General features: G+C 37.2%; 1 protein-coding gene across 1 annotated transcript; it reads right to left on the bottom strand.

The window, feature by feature from the left end:
- Positions 1 to 4,807: 4,807 nt before the first annotated feature.
- Positions 4,808 to 15,644, bottom strand: LOC123533772 (60S acidic ribosomal protein P2-like). Its single transcript, XM_045315626.2, has 4 exons — positions 15,495 to 15,644; positions 9,721 to 9,893; positions 6,369 to 6,467; positions 4,808 to 4,930 (listed from the first exon to the last, which is right to left on the bottom strand). Exons 2-4 carry the CDS (start codon positions 9,890 to 9,892, stop codon positions 4,860 to 4,862), a joined length of 342 nt encoding a protein of 113 aa, XP_045171561.1. The 5' UTR covers position 9,893; positions 15,495 to 15,644; the 3' UTR covers positions 4,808 to 4,859.
- Between the last annotated feature and the right edge of the window lie 1,117 nt (positions 15,645 to 16,761).

Below are 16,761 nucleotides of genomic sequence, written 5' to 3'. Positions count from 1 at the left end.
ACAAGCTTTTCCTTTGATCTGACCTACTGACCTAGTTTTTGACCCAACATGACCCAGTTTCGAACTTGACCTAGAGATCATCAAGACTAACATTCTGACAAAGTTTCATAAAGATTGGGTCACAAATGTGGCCTCTAGAGTGTTCACAAGGCAAATGTTGACGGACGACGCACGTCGCCGGACAATGACCGGTCACAATAGCTCACCTTGAGCAAATATCCATTACATAACATCGCTCTGCTTCTTTTGTTGAAGATGGTAAAGTGGTACAATTGTTCTACCTTACACGAGATAAAAATAGAGCGATGTTATTAAGAGGTATTTTGTACTTCTATAAGGTTTAGAAACATAGTGAAAAATAAGAATTCTCGCCTCAGAAGATTTTCATAGAACTTTATTCATAAAATAAAACATCCTCAACCATTTCTTATTCTCTCGAACTATCATTTTTTTCTTTATATTTTGACGGCCTATGAATCAGTTGTTTCTTTATCATCTTCTTGGCACCAGGACAAGGAGTAAAATGTCTCTTTGGTTTGATTGGCGATGTGTTTTAGGTGAATCAAGTTATTGTCTATTATTAGTTATATCATTGTTTTCTGTTTGTCGTTTGTTAGTTGTTTGTACTCTGTTTCTCCGTTTATTTATTTTTCAATGTTGAAACAATCAAAACATTTCTCTTGGAATTTTGAAATCCTGTGGTAAACCTCGGAAAAGAAAATGACATTGTAGTGGAGATGAATCAGCCTTCTTGTACAAACCCTTAACTTGTACAACGCAGCCTTCAATGCCATTTTATTATTATTATACCAGATTTATATAGACTTGCTGGAAATTTCCGAGATGCTCTCGAGTGTCTCCCAAATAAAAGAGACCTGTACTGGTTCTTCCCAGGAAAGACGGCTTCGCGTGTATCAGTGCTATACACTGGGCACGTTAAAGAACCAGACTGTCTATATACACCGGGCACGTTAAAGAACCAGACCGTCTATTCGCAAAGAGCTAGGCTAAGTTAGCCGGACAGGCCTGTATCTGCATATCTATCAGATCTGGGGGCTTTATCTCACTCTGTCCCTCTGGTCAGATCGCTCTCTGTCTGTACTAGTAATGATTTCGCGCCCTGTGTGGCTGCGTTTGCTATATGTAAAGCGCCTGCATGTTTATCATGAAAAGGGCGCTATATAAATCTGGTATAATAATAATAAGCAAATTCGATGAATTGGTATCCCCCGCCGAAAGGGTTTGTGGTGAGGAATGACAAAAAATATATCCGGCAAAAAGTTAAGGATGTTAATAAGAAGCAAATAATTTCATTAGTCAAAATCAATTTAACAGAAAACAAATGTTTCATTAAAGAGAACATAATAAACGTACGATACTTTGATCCTGACTAAAGAATTTATTTTGAATGGGATATGCTTACTGTAATAAGCTTAGCTTTTAAAATTAAATGCAGTTAATTGAAATGTGAGCTTGAAGTTTAACTGGAACGAAATATTGTCTTTGAGTGGTTTGGCACCAGGTGTTGCTGTTTAACAAGTTCATCTGAACTTAAAAGAACAGATGTCCTTAAGAGAACACAAGTAAGATATCTTGAGCATGGCTGAGGGCAAGGTTTGTGAAGTCACAACTTAACATGTTGAAGGTTTGAACATTTCTAAAAAAAAAAAACAAGAGGGCCAAAATGGCCCTATATCGCTCACCTGTTATCATTGCACTCGGGGACAAAAGGAATCTGACTAGTTCAAGAAAGGAACCAAGATCTTATGGTGATACAAGTTGTGTGCCAGTTTGGTAAAAATCAAATCATAAATAAAGCTGCTACTGTGCAGACAAGGTCAAAATACCTAATTTTGGCTCTTTCAGGGGCCATAACTCTGGAACCCATAATGGAATCTGGCCAGTTCAAGAAAGGAACCGAGATCTTATGGTGATACAAGTTGTGTGCAAGTTTGGTAAAAATCAAATCATAAATAAAGTTGCTATTGTGCAGACAAGGTCAAAATAGCTAATTCTGGCCCTTTCAGGGGCCATAACTCTGGAACCCATAATGGGATCTGGCCAGTTCAAGAAAGGAACCGAGATCTTATGGTGATACAAGTTGTGTGCAAGTTTGGTTAAAATAAAATCATAAATGAAACCTTTATCGTGCAGACAAGAAATTGTGGACGGACGACGGACGAAGGGCAATCACAAAAGCTCACCCTGTCACTATGTGACAGGTGAGCTAAAAAAGGAATGGAAATAAATGTATGTATTTTTTACGGGGTGGGGGTGCGGGGGAACGGGAGAGGAAACAAAATTTCACATGTTGATTATAAATAGATGGAAAATCAAAAATGAAAAAAAAGGTAAAAGGGTAGTTTGTGTGTGTGTATGGGGGTGCAGAGGATGCATGATAAGTGGTGGGCATGACTGGGTGGAGGAGTGAGGTGGGGGAATGGTACAACTTGCATGTTGATAATCATGGAAGGTTTGAAAAAAAATCTAAAATAAGAAATGAAAAAAAAAAAATTCCGGGGGGGTGGGGTTGACCAAGGCAAGTGGGTGATCAGGTGTGGGTGCGCAACTTCACATGTTTTTAATAAATGTTCACAGAAAGAATGAAAGAAGTTTAATGAAATTCTGCCAAATGGTAAGTTTGTTATGTACAAATATGTGGATTTTTTGACAATTAAAGGGCAATAACGCTGAAGTTACAAAAGAAATCCATATGAAATTGTGTATGCACAACCACATTACAGTGCTCTAAATTCTATTAAAGTTTCATAGTTCAAGGTCAAATATATCAAAAGTTATGATGCAGAAATTGCCATATCTATAGTACCCTATATAGTTAACAATAGAAACTTCTAAGGGCAATAACTCTGGTGTTACTTGGGCAATCTGTCTGAAACTTGATGAGCCCCATAACCTCACAGTGGTGAACATGTATATGAAGTTTGTTTGAAAAAAATCTAAAATAAGGAATGAATTTTCTTTTTCTTTGGGGGGGGGGGGGGGGGTCGGGGTGTGATCAAGGTAAGGGGGTGACCAGTATGGGTACACAACTTCACATGTTTACAATAAATGTTCATGGAAAGGAATGAAAGAAATTTAATGAAATTCTACCAAATGGTAAGTTTGTTATATATAAATATGTCAGTGGATTTTTATACAATTAAAGGGCAGTAACTCTTAATTTACAAATAAATCCTTACGAAATTGTGTGTACACAACCACATTATGGTGATCTAAATTCTTTTGAAGTTTCATAGTTCTAGGTCAAATATATCAAAAGTTATGCAGAAATTGCCATATTTGTAGTACCCTATCTAGTTAACACTAGAAACTTCTAAGGGCCATAACTCTGGTGTTACTTGGGCAATCTGACTGAAACTTGATGGGCCGCAAGAACTCATAGTGGAGAATAAATGTTCCCAACCATTTCCTAGACATGGCTCCGGACAGGCGGACAACGCCAAAACTGTATCCCTCCGACTTTCATCGGGGGATAATAACTAGAAGATGCTTTTCTAGAAAAGCGCATGTTTCCCCCAATGCATAGTCATAAAGGCAGGAAGTCAATAGGGGACAGAAGCAAAAGTAAGCAACACTGGTGGCTGGATGCAATAGGAATCATCTATTTGGCATGTCCAATCATTCCACAAAGTTTCAACATTCTGGGCTAAGTAGTTCTCAAGTTATGAATTGGAAACTGTTTTCCATGTTCAAACCCCTGTGACCTTGACCTTTGATCGGGTGACCCCAAAATCAGTAGGGGTCATCTACTCTGCATGTCCAATCATCCTATGAAGTTTCAAAATTCTGGGTAAAGTAGTTCTCAAGTTACTGACCGGAAATGTTTTTCCATGTTCAGGCCCCTGTGACCTTGACCTTTAATAAAGTGATCCCAAAATCGATAGGGGTCATCTACTATGCATAACCAATCATCCTATTAAGATTCAACATTCTGAATCAAGTGGTTCTGAAGTTATTGATCGGAAATGGTTTTCCATGTTCAGGCCCCTGTGACCTTGACCTTCAACAGAGTTACCCCAAAATCAGTAGGGGTCATCTACTCTGCATGACCAATCATCCCATGAAGTTTCAACATTCTGGGTAAAGTGATTCTCAAGTTATTGATTGGATATGGTTTTCCATGTTCAGGCCCCTGTGACCTTGACCTTTGGCGGAGTGACCCCAAAAACTATAGGGGTTGTCTCCTCCATAAGCCCTGCCATCCTATGAAGTTTGAAGGTTCTAGGTCAAATGGTTCTCCAGTTATTGATCGGAAATAAGTGTGACGTACGGGCGGACAGGGCAAAAACAACAAGTCTCCCCCAGAGGGTAGGGGGTGAAACACAATAATAGAGCTGACACTGTGTTACAGACAGACAGAAGCTGGAAGGACTTGGACCATTTCTATAACACCCCCCTCCCCAACCAATCCTGCCAGGGGATTAATAAACCACTTAATTTTGTTTGGTCAAATATATTCCAGCTTACATGGCGGAGAAAGACTCCAGGTGACAACCTGATCATCATTTCCTCATGTGCCAGCACCATAGTAGTATCACAGATCCTCCATAAGCTATCTGGATAGACAATGCCAAATATATCCCACTTTCGGCAAGGGATGTTGTAATTTTCTGATGCCAGAAGGGAAGAGACACAAGCTTTTGATGTTACTTCAGATATTTTGGATTAGTCAACATAGTCATTAACAGACCAATCTATATGTTTCTTAAGCAACAATAGCGGTTATATTTGCTACTGTTTCAATTTCTGGAGATATGAAGATTAAGAAATAAAATCAAGTCATTAATTCCTTAGCGATGTTTATTTGTGTTACATATTACAAATAGTACACAAGGTTGTTAGTCAAAGAGACCGAAACCCATGTCATCATCCGACTCTTCGCTCTCTTCCTTCTTCTCTTCTTTTTTCTCTGTAAATGGAATACACAGACATTTAACATCTGTCTCAACAGAAAATATAATATCTTAAAAATGTTAGTCTAGTTGTTAACATTCCTCTACTGTTTTGCTTTTGCACAACATAACATAACATTGCATTCAAAATTTAATTATGAAATCAGTGACGACACTGTTGAGACCCTATAAAACTCGTAGCCAAGCAATTTTCAATCTTTAATTTCCCAAGATGATTATCCAGAATAGAAGACACATTACTTACAACTTCAGCCCTTATTCTAACAAAAAAAAAAATACTACCATTTCCGTAAGTTAACTCTTAACTAAGTCCCAAGAAATATGAAAATTGATGACATCAATGACATGCCCCTACATGAGAAACAAATAACACTGCCAAATGTTGTTTTATCTATACTCTTTAACATCAATGCCCTTCTGATAACAGAAATAGAAAACTGTCAAAAAGTACCCACATTACAGCCAATTACTTCTAACTTTCAGAAGAAAAGTTATCAATTTTCTCAATTACACGTTATTCAAGGGCCAGAACTCAAGAGCGACAAAGACTGTCAAGTTATGGAACTTGGCAAAGACAATATGCAAACTATGGCGAATACTGGTTAAGAAGTGCTTAAGTTATAAAGTGGACACTGTGACTGTCAACCTTGAAATTTTTACTTTATTCAAGGCCGCATCCGAGACTGTATCAGGCTAATAGATCTTGTCCGAGATACTTCATGTATACCAATATTGTAACCTAGTAGGATGAAAAATGGATATCTGCTCAAGTTTGAGAGAAGGAACTGTCGAGTCTGTCGACATTCACAATGCCAAGTAGTTAAAGTGCCAAAACTCCAGAAACATTTGGGAGAATCCAGCTAGTTACTGAACCTGTCTGGAGATATTTTGCCCAAAGTGAGGTAAACACTGGATAAGAACTGCTCAAGTCAGAGAGCAAATAATGTCAATCTTTGCAATTCAAGGGCCATACTTCACAGTCATAGGACAATAATACTGGTAATTGAATTTTGTCAAGACATTGACTCCGATCGGGTGTCCAAGTATAAGAACTGCTCAAGTGAGAGCAGACAACTTTAATGGTTGCCACCAGCCCACCACCGCAGTTCCCATAATACGTCCAGTTTCACGTGTATACAAAAAGGAAAAAAAAATATTTTTTAAGTATAACCACATCATATTATCAATATCATTTCAGGTAACACTTCTTTCATAAAACTTGTAAAAGGACACATTTCCAGTTCCAATTTTTCAGTTTAAAATGACATTTTATGAACTCTGTATATGTAATGAGTATCCATCACCTAAACACCTTTTGATCATCTTTTCATGTATCTGAAATTGTCTGAACTGAACACATTCTTGATTTTGCAGAAACAAACACCTCCCTAGTGATGTTGCCAACTTAATAAAGCAGACACAGGTCACACTCACCTTCTTTTACTTCTGCACCTCCAGCAGGAGCACCGCCACCTGCTGCCGGAGCAGCCACTGCCCCACCACCTGATGGAACTGAGGCTAGCTTCTTTGATCCTGGAATAAATAATCAATCATCCAATTTAACAGAGAAACTTTATATGTGTGCATAGGACACTGGTGCCCCTCCTTTCCTCTCTTGGCTCTAGGTAAAACATTTTTAAGATATTGTAAGCACTTCATGTGTATTAACCAATTAAAGGACAATAACTCTGGTCTGACAGAGTGAAATCTTCACATGCTAAATACGGGTAATATTCCACTGATACTTCATAATCAAGGTCAAATACTTTTTGAGATACATGATGGGGCACAAACTTTTAGGTCCATTTTATCATGCATATTTTTGACTAAGTCAAGGGCCAGAACTGACATGGCTGTAGTATGAAATCCCAATTAAAACACCAGGTGCACAACTTCACATGCTGAATGGCAATCCTGATGTTTGATGATTCCAAGTCAAATACTTAGACATGCACACACAAAATTAACTGAACTTAAAACACTACTAGCTGTAGAAGCCTGAAATTCTGACCGTCAAAAGCCTGACCGGACCAGTCCTGAAAAACTCCTAGGTCTGAATTTTTCATTTCCATTCTAAAATCTTATGTATGTGTGTAAACTAATATTTAATATAAGATCATGGTACAACAGAACACCACACTATACACTACTTATCGCCTTAAAATGGACTTTGTTATAAAAATATAAAATGCTCAACCATCTGAATTGTTGTCCCAAAAGCAGGAATATTACTCTAAATGTTAAAATACAGTTCTATAGAGTTTCAACCCAGTATCTGCATTAGTTTTGGAGATAGTAACCTGCATGCAAAACTTACCAGAAGTTCAAAAGGGGACTAAATTTACAAAATACATGTCAGTTATGGGACTCGATGCTTTGACCTAGTTTTATAAACCTGAAGGAAGGTATGAAATTTCAATTTAATATTTGCATTAGCTTTTGAGGTAGTAACTTGCATGCAAAACTTCAACCAGGATTTTCAAAGTCCAACAGGGGGCATGATTTGGCCAAAATAAAAGTCAAAAGTTATGGGACTTGACGCTATCACCTAGTTTTATAACCTCGAAGACACTTGTGAAGTTTCAAATCGATACCTGCATTAAATTTTGAGGTAGTTAATTGTATGCAAAACTTTAACCAGGATTTTCGAAGTCCAAATGGGGGCATAATTTGCCTAAAATACATGTCAAGAGTTATGGGACTTGATCCTGTGAGGTTGGTTATTGACCTAGAAAATGAAAAAAGTAAGTTTCAAAGCTATATGCCTTTAAATAATAGCTATATGTACTTGCATGCAAAACCTAACCAGGATTTTCTAAGTCCAACAGGGGGCATAATTTGGACAAAATGCAGGTCAACAGTTATGGAACTTCATGCTATCACTTAGTTTTATAACCCCAGTGTCCGACAAATTTATAATCTTACTGGTAGCCCAGCATTTTTTTGTAGTTGCCAAAAATTTAAACCCCGAAAGTATAAAATTGCTCTATCTGAAACCGACTTACTGAGATGTGAGAATCAACGGGGTCTGAAACAATGTTTGGTTAAAAATTTAAAAACATCAAAATAAACCTGTGTGTTTGTTTCCAGTTCCGCACATTCCTGTCATATTAGTCTAGGTTTTTTTGGAAAAGGGCCCCTGGTCAAATTTGGAATTTTTTCACATGGTGAATTGTCAAAATTAATCATATTAGTTTAAAACTTTATTTTCAAGTTTTATGGTAAGCATTCAGATGCATTAAAAAATCTTAAGTATCCCGAGGTGAAATTTAGAGAATTTTTTTCCGAGTTGCTGGTTCTAGACAGACCTTGCAAAAAATAACTACTACTTTGTCCTGTTCAAACTTTTGTTTACACTCACTAAGTTTCCACGCCAATAACAACTTCATTTTCCAAAAAGTAGAGTGACTGTGTGCATTGGAGGGGAAAACTCGGGTCGCGAAAATATGTGCCATTTGATTTTAATGGTGTAAAAACTATCTGTCAACACGCTTTCGTTGCTTTATTCAATACATGGTAATGTATTTATGTGTTTTGAGATGTTTTTACATACAAAACATACAATTTTCTGGCAGAATCATGTATTTAATTTTTGCCGAGGTGCAGACGGTCATGTCGCTAAATATAGAAACGAGTTGGTTTTTCCAGTATTTTTTTTGGATTTCATTAGCGAACAAAACAATCAAAATTGGATATAAGTTGGGATTTATGGTCAGTTGTTGTTTATTGCAAGCTATAATCGAGGAAACGACCAGTTGTTGATTTTTTAAAATGTACAATGACCTGGCTACTAAAGCTTTAAATTTATGGTTGCCCGGCGGGCTTACGTCGGGATTTTTTTGGTAGCCCGACGAAAATTTCTGGTAGCCCGCGGGCTCCGGGCAATGGATTTGTCGGACACTGTAACCCCGAAGACACATTAAGTTTCAATTCAATACCTGCATTAGTTTTAGAGATAGTAACTTGCATGCAAAACTTTAACCAGGATTTTCTAAGTCTAAAAGGGGGCATAATTAGGCCAAAATAGAGTTATGGGACTTGGCCCAGAGAGGTTGGTAACTGACCTAGAAAAAAGAAAAAATATGTCTCTCAATAAGCCTTTAAATGATAGCTATACGTACTTGCATGCAAAACTTCAACAAAGGTGTGACGCCGACGCCAGGTGAGTAGAATAGCTTGGACTACCGTATCCTTTGAATAGTCAAGCTAAAAAGAATCCCATCAATATAAAGCCAAACTAGAGCTGCTTTGGAGAAAAGCGCATGTGTCCCACAACTGCCTAATTATCTAAATAGTAAGTCAGTCTTTATATACTGTTTACTCACTACAAATATACCTTTGAAGAGTAAAAAGACTGATTTTGGGTAATTCAAGGGCCATAATTCCTAAGTGCCTGTGGCGATTTGGCTAGTTAATGAACTTGGCCGAGGAGTTATGGTCAAAAACATTTTGTTTAAGTTTGGTAAAGATCGGATGAGAACTGTGCGACTTAGTGCAGACAAGAGTAAAAAAGCAGATTTTCAGTAATTCAAGGGCCATAATTCCGAAGTGCCTGGGCCGATTTGGCCAAGGACTTATGTTCAAACACATTTTGTTCAAGTTTGGTGAAGATCGGATGAGAAATATTCGACTTAAGAGCGCGAACAAGATTTGTGACAAACACATGCAGACAGGAGTAAATCAATATGTCTCCCACTTCACTGTGTGGTGGGAGACATAATTAACCAAGTTAGTAAAATAAACAGAAACACATCATTTATGTACTCTGCATGGTGGAATGACTTACCTTCTTCAATAACCTCTTCCAATTTCTTTCCCTTCAGCTCTGATATAACTTTGCTAATTTTGTCACTTTCAGCATCAATGCCAACACTGCTCAGAATTTTCTCGATGTCTGCTGCGGATGGTTCTGATTTACTCCCTAGGGAGGCTAGCATATAGGCGGCCACGTAACGCATGCTGGAAAAGGAAAATAACCTGTTATCCACATCATGTTAACAACTAGGCTTTTTATTCGACTATATGGATAATGTACTGACCAATACAGGGTTTTCCCTCGAGTTTTTTATTTGGGAGTCCATGGACTCCCATGGCTGCTAATTTAAGGGTCCCTAATAATTTTTGGGGGTCCACAAAATATTGATCTTGAAAATGGACATTATTACTAAAAATATTTATCCTAAAACCGGATGAACTTGTATCTTTTTAATTTAGATAGCTGCTGATTCAGTATTTCGGAATGGTATCTTTCAAAATGGCACGAGTTTCTCAATTCAGACTGATAGCAAAAGGTGTGACAGTCTTTTTATTATGATCAAATAGCCAGTAATTACCGGCAATTAAGTGTCAACTCGTGTCAATTATGTTGTTCACAGTTTGATCTCGGTTAAAGATAATACTCGATCCTTAATTAGTATCATAATTTTTGTGATTTATTAATATTTTTTCATCAAAATACTTTAAATTTATATGTAATTAATTTCCTTTAATAGAAAAATAAACCATTCGATCTTTTACGGAACGTAACGGCAATCTTAGATTTTAGCGAAGTCAGTTAGAGCGGAGAGTAGTTTCCCTTTACCAAAATGGCGAACATCGGTAACAAAACTTGTTTTGAAGTTGAAAAATCGTCTATACCTGTGTATAATGAGCACCCACGATTCGGGGATGGTCCCGGTGGTAAAAAACTGCGCATTTTACATGGGTATCTGCGCAAAGGAGGCTTTAGTGCAAAAGAGTTTCGTGACCGATTTTGCGGGTCCAGTGGATGCAGAGGCACTACAAAATGCAAGTTCAAAGCAGTCAAAGCGTGTCAGGGACGCAGGTAACCTGCGTCCGGGAAAACCCTGCCAATAAAACTTTTGACCTTAAAGATGAGCCACAAACTTACTGTATTCTGCAGGTTTATACTTAAAGATTTTAAGGATGCATGCATAAATTAAGGTTATTTGTGATTTTCTGTTAGTATTGATGACTTTGAATTTTCGAAAAATGTGAAAAAATTTAAGTGACCCAACCTTTCTGAAATTCTCCCATTAGCTTTATCTATGCACGTACTGTAATAAGTGAAACACTGCATTTTGACCTGCGGTTTTGATTTTAATTGTTATTTCAACAGATTTCATCTACTGGGATATAAATTAGTAAGGGCCCAGTAGCCCATGGCCCCTAGGTTTTTGGCTGGGCCCCTAAATCAGGGCTTTTCATCCTTACATATAACAGAGGCCTATATTCGGCCATTTCACAATCCAAAAATACAGTATTTTTTCTCAACTGTGGCAATTTTTTGTCGCGCTTTAGCCCAACAGCACAAAGTACCGTGTGTTACGTATTACCAGTCTAATCCGTTATGTTCCATGGCCTGGATTTTCCATGTTTCAGGAGATATAAATTTAATTCGTCTTTCAGTGTTTACTTCCGGTTGATTATTTTTTCAAACATGCATGTCACATTACAGGAAATACTAGATCTACAGTAAATCTATCAAACGTGACAGTACAAAAGAAACTCATTGTTCGACTGTGGGGTAAAAAAAAAGGTAAAATCGAGGGTACTGGTAATACCACCGAAGAAGCGGCTTACAGGGTTTTCCCTCGGGTTTTTTATTTGGGAGTCCATGAACTCCCATGGCTGCTAATTTAAGGGTCCCTAATAATTTTTGGGGGTCCACAAATTATTGATCTTGAAAATGGACATTATTACTAAAAAAAAAATATCCTAAAACCGAATGAACTTGTATCTTTTTAATTTAGATAGCAGCTGATTCAGTATTTCGGAATGGTATCTTTCAAAATGGCATGAGCTTCTCAATTCAGACTGATAACAAAAGGTGTGACAGTCTTTTTGTTATGATCAAATAGCCAGTAATTACCGGCAATTAAGTGTCAACTCGTGTCAATTATGTTGTTCACAGTTTGATCTAGTTAAAGATAATACTCGATCCTTAATTAGTATCATAATTTTTGTGATTTATTAATATTTTTTCATCAAAATACTTTAAATTTATATGAAATTAATTTTGTTTAATAGAAAAATAAACCATTCGATCTTTTACGGAACGTAACGGCAACCTTAGATTTTAGCGTGTCATTAGCGCGGAGAGTAGTTTCCCTTTACCAAAATGGCGAACATCGGTAACAAAACTTGTTTTGAAGTTGGAAAATCGTCTATACCTGTCATGGCCCCCTAGGGAGGTGGGTTTTTGGCTGGGCCCCTAAATCAGGGCTTTTCATCCTTACATATAACAGAGGCCTATATTCGGCCATTTCACAATCCAAAAATACAGTATTTTTTTCTCAACTGTGGCACATTTTTTGTCGTCACTTATAGCCCAACAGGCACAAAGTCACCGTGTGTTATAATTGAGTCTAACCGCTTATCGATTCGGGGATGGTCCAGTGTCAGGGATAAAATAACGCGCAGTGTTTACTGGGATATTTTCCAAAGGAAGCTTCAGTGCAAAGGAGTTTCGTACATTTTGCGGGATCAGTGACGCATAGGCACTAACAAAATGCGAGTCCAAAGCAGTCAAAGCGCGTCAGGGACGCAGAAAACCTGCGTCCGGGAAAACCCTGCGGCTTATAAAACTAAATCATTATGGTACATTTTAGTAGCTACAGTGAAAAATTCACAAACCTAAAGCAAGGAATATATGCTCAATTTGACTTATAGTGGCTGACAACATTCCCCTTTGAATGTTTTAAGATATATTGAATTGTGAATTTTGAAGTCTGAAAAATCCTAGACCTGTTAAATGGACCAGATCAGGGGGTTTTTTTACGACTGGGGGTAGAGGCCCCAGCCTGTCATTGGGGGAAGAAAGTAGCGCGCGACGAGCAGTTTTGGGGGATTTTTTCACTCAGGGGGGAATTTACAATTATGCATAATAGACACTTTAAACTATGTTTTTATTACATATTCTTGCAACTTTTAGCAACTATACACACTGTCACTTAGCAATAGATGGACTTGCACTGATGTTCACTTATCATCGTAACAAGGTGGGTGGGGAGAGTTGAAATGCTCAAATCATTGAATATTTAAAGGTCACATGCTTTTATTCACAAAAAATGCTTTAAAATAAGAGTTGCTTTTGCAAGAGTCATCATATTATTATTAAATGCATACTTTTGTTGGCTTTTTATTTCAATTGTACTAGAAAATCTTGTAAGAAAGGATAAAAAAGTCCGAAAATCACGATCGCGAAAACGTGTGACGAATATGAAAAAAACGAAAGCAAACATTAAAAATTCTTGATAAAATACTCGTTTTAAATTTCATCTTTTCACCAGAACTATTCCATACTTATAATATCTGATTACTTAAAACATTTATATTTTATTTTGCTCTAGCAAAATACCTCGGCAAAGATAATAAATTTGCGTAACGGCCGACCGGCTTATTTAATCGAATCAAGCACATAAAATAATTACTTTAAATTAACAACACATATTACACAATACAGCATAAGCTGTTACCGCTAATTAACAAGAGGAACAAACACGATAATCTGACTCTGCATTGTTAATCAATCATCTATATTACATACTGATGATAACCACCTGTCAGTCGGCGCGTGGCGTGATTGACATGTCAGAAGCTAATCAACATACGACGCTCCGCCTACTGTCATACTTACGCTGGTGTCGACAAACAGTATGAAGTTCACTGGGATTTTGATTGACAAGGGGCAGAGCTTTCGAACTCGTTACGCATCAAAGAGTATAACCGCGTGACAAGCAGACGCCCACGGCATATTAAGTGCGGGTCAGATACGAGTTTTTATCGATTTTCGCTGCTCAAAACCGGAACCTCGGGTCCAACTGAACGCTCTTCTAACATTTTTCTACTATTTCTAAAGGTTTTCACACCCATTGAAAATTGTGAAAGACCGTCTGCAATTGTGAACGGGTCCGATATGCGGTCGGGAAAATTGCTGGGAGTAATCTCCATTGCTTTGTTTACAATTTTGGAGGGGGGAATTTCGGACGAAGGGGAATTTCGACTGCGGTAGGGGAAATCCTTGGCTGTGGGGGAAATCCTTGGCTGGGGGACGAGGCCGATATTAGGCCTCTGCTATAGAATAAAAAAAAAACCTGTATCAAATTTTCAAAATCTAAATTATTTTGGGAATTTTGTTTAAGCATTATAATGCTTAAGCAAACTTCTATGACAATGTGTTTCTTGTAAAGTTTACTTGAAATAACAAGTTGTTTCAATGATTAAATAATGCTACTGTAAAGAAATGATTGTTTTAATAATGATTTCATGTTTTTTCAACACTTAAGCTAAATACAGTCTTTCGATCGAAAGACATTTTGTCTTTCAAACAAGAGACAGTGTTTAGATCTAGAGACTGTCTCTCAATCCAGGGTAGTCCTGGCTTCCAAAACTCTAAATGCCGCTTTTTTATATTTTATTTTTTTCATAGTTGCGGCTTTAGAGTTTTGGACCAGGCCTACTATGAAACCATACCAAAATAAAAAGTTGTCCAACTTTTCGTCGCAAACGTAGTCAACTGAAATTTTGAACGAAGATGTATGGATACCTTGATAAAGTAATCACTTCTACATCAGTTAACACCATTTATCAAATTCTGGAAGCAAATCTTACAATAAAATCGCCGATTTTTACAAGTCACTGCTAGATCAGCATCATTTCGGCGGCCATTGTTGAATAGCTACAACGAGATTCTCGCATGACGTAAAAGCGCGAGCCGCTAAAAATACACATGTAGAGTCTCTAGAGCACCTTGTAAACAAAAGAAATGATTTATACATACAAGTTTTCTTAAGAATTTATCTATGAAAGTAATAATTCAAATGAATTTCAATAAAAAATAACCATTTTCCCAAGTTTTTGTGCCACCGGGATGCTGATGCAACTTCAAATACGAAGCGGCACATGTGAGTGCTCTCTTAGCGGTTCGCGCGGGTGAAAGGTCAGTCTCGTATTTCAAAGGAGCAAGATGGCGGCGTAGAGTAAACGTTTCAGACCAGTTCGAAATTGTCAGGTAGTTCTGCCATCAATTATGGGTTTTAATGCGTAAAATTTGGCACAATGGTAGATTTTACTATATATTAACTGATCAGAAAGTGCTGCTGCCGATTTCTTTTAAAATGTACAAACGCGAGCGTGTCAGATTTCTGTTACGGTTATTGGTATGATTTCCCTACGGAGTGCACTTCAGCTCTCCCGTCCAAATCCAGTATATAAACCGAGAGAGCTGAAGATCTTAAGCTAAATCCAGGGGAATTCTCCGACCTGCTGGAGTCGCGACACTTCCTAATTTTAAGGAGGATTTCCTCTTTAAATGTGAAATATTTACAGTAGAGTGCATTTTGATTTTTCGGTTATTTTGGTCTTGGTTTCTACTTTAATTTTGCTTCCGGTACCTTCTGATAATTTTGGTCTTACACATGTGGATGAAAAATGCAAACATATTTCTTTAACTGCAACAAATTCCAATATTTGGAGTGCGAAAATAAATCATACTGGTAAAACATAACTAGTTGACACAAAAAAATTAGGTCTTTGCCATTTTAAGAATTAAATACCTACGTTTTAAGTCTTGAGACACGAAACGTAGTCACACCAAACACAAGATGGACGTCGAAAGAAAGCACGTGGGTTGCGACTCTTTAAACACGCGAACAAATTTGAAGACATACAAATAAAACATATTAATCATTCGATTTATTTCAAGAAAATCAAAACAATAATTGTAAAAATATATGTTTTCGAAAGTGAATACCCTGTTTGGTTTCCTATTTTTTAATTCACTTTATTGATTCTGTAGAGATTATTTATTTCAAAACCCTCTACTGTACTATTTTTGGTTGCGGGTTTACCCCGCTACCAAAGTTACAAGTGTATTTCTGACAATCATATATCATCTTTATTTTATTCCTAATCACATTTAAAGGATGTTCATGTGCTACACAAAATAGTCCCGTTCATATTGTATATTTATACATTGGCATTTTCAAAATTGATATGTTTTCACTGCTTTTACTGTATTTTATTATACATTTTGACAAAATTTGCTACATTTTAAGTGTACTGAAAAAAAGTTTTATCAAACGAATTTCTCCCGCCACGTCAATGATGTAAACAGGGGGTCATCTCATTCACACGAAAATTACTTAAATAAAGTATCACTATTCATATGTTTTTCGTCCGATATTTTGGTAGAACTAAGATAGTTCTTTTGAATTGTAATTTGATATACATGTTTCGATGTATGGAAGGCCGTACACGCCATAATGTTACAATGTAAGTCTATGGGAAATCAATTGGTGGCCTCTAACCATTATGTGACATTTTCAGCATGTCGATTCTGTTGTTTCTATGATAAAAACGAGTAAAACTCCGGTTTCAGGACACTAAATTTTGAGGCAAAAAACGGACCAAAATGCACACCTTGCGCGACCTACGCATTATCTGCAAATGACTGACCTAAAACATATGTATATTTTTAAAGCATGTGACCAGACGAAAATAATGGTTGGAAGAAAAGAATCTCATAACCGTTCACTTTTTCTGCAAATTTGTGCTGAATCAGGATGGATGGATGACCGTTTCCATTTCGTCTGACTTCCGTTACCTCAGGTAAGATTTTAGACCCGGCCGTAGGAAAGTCGATTCAAGCACAGACACTTGGGGGTCAGGACCTCTCCGCCTCCCAGGCCACCCCTGACAACCCTCAGTCAATACATTTTTGTTTTTTAAAACAAACTGAGCACATGTCTTGATCATCCAACGACTTCTGTTACCATTTCAACATGTTTGAAAAATTCCCATACTCTATCAATGCTTTTCTGAGCAT

Source organism: Mercenaria mercenaria, chromosome 12, assembly GCF_021730395.1.
Source record: "Mercenaria mercenaria strain notata chromosome 12, MADL_Memer_1, whole genome shotgun sequence".
Taxonomy (NCBI): domain Eukaryota; kingdom Metazoa; phylum Mollusca; class Bivalvia; order Venerida; family Veneridae; genus Mercenaria; species Mercenaria mercenaria.
The sequence above is the reverse complement of the archived record's forward strand: the minus strand, read 5'-3'. Positions and strand labels throughout refer to the sequence as shown.

Excerpts from the sequence above, each read along its gene's own strand:
- LOC123533772 (XM_045315626.2), bottom strand. The coding sequence starts at position 9,892 with ATGCGTTACGTGGCCGCCTATATGCTAGCCTCCCTAGGGAGTAAATCA. Across the intron at positions 6,468-9,720 it reads GGAAGAGGTTATTGAAGAAG|GATCAAAGAAGCTAGCCTCA; the intron begins GTAAGTCATTCC and ends TATTTATTCCAG. Across the intron at positions 4,931-6,368 it reads AGGTGCAGAAGTAAAAGAAG|AGAAAAAAGAAGAGAAGAAG; the intron begins GTGAGTGTGACC and ends TTCCATTTACAG.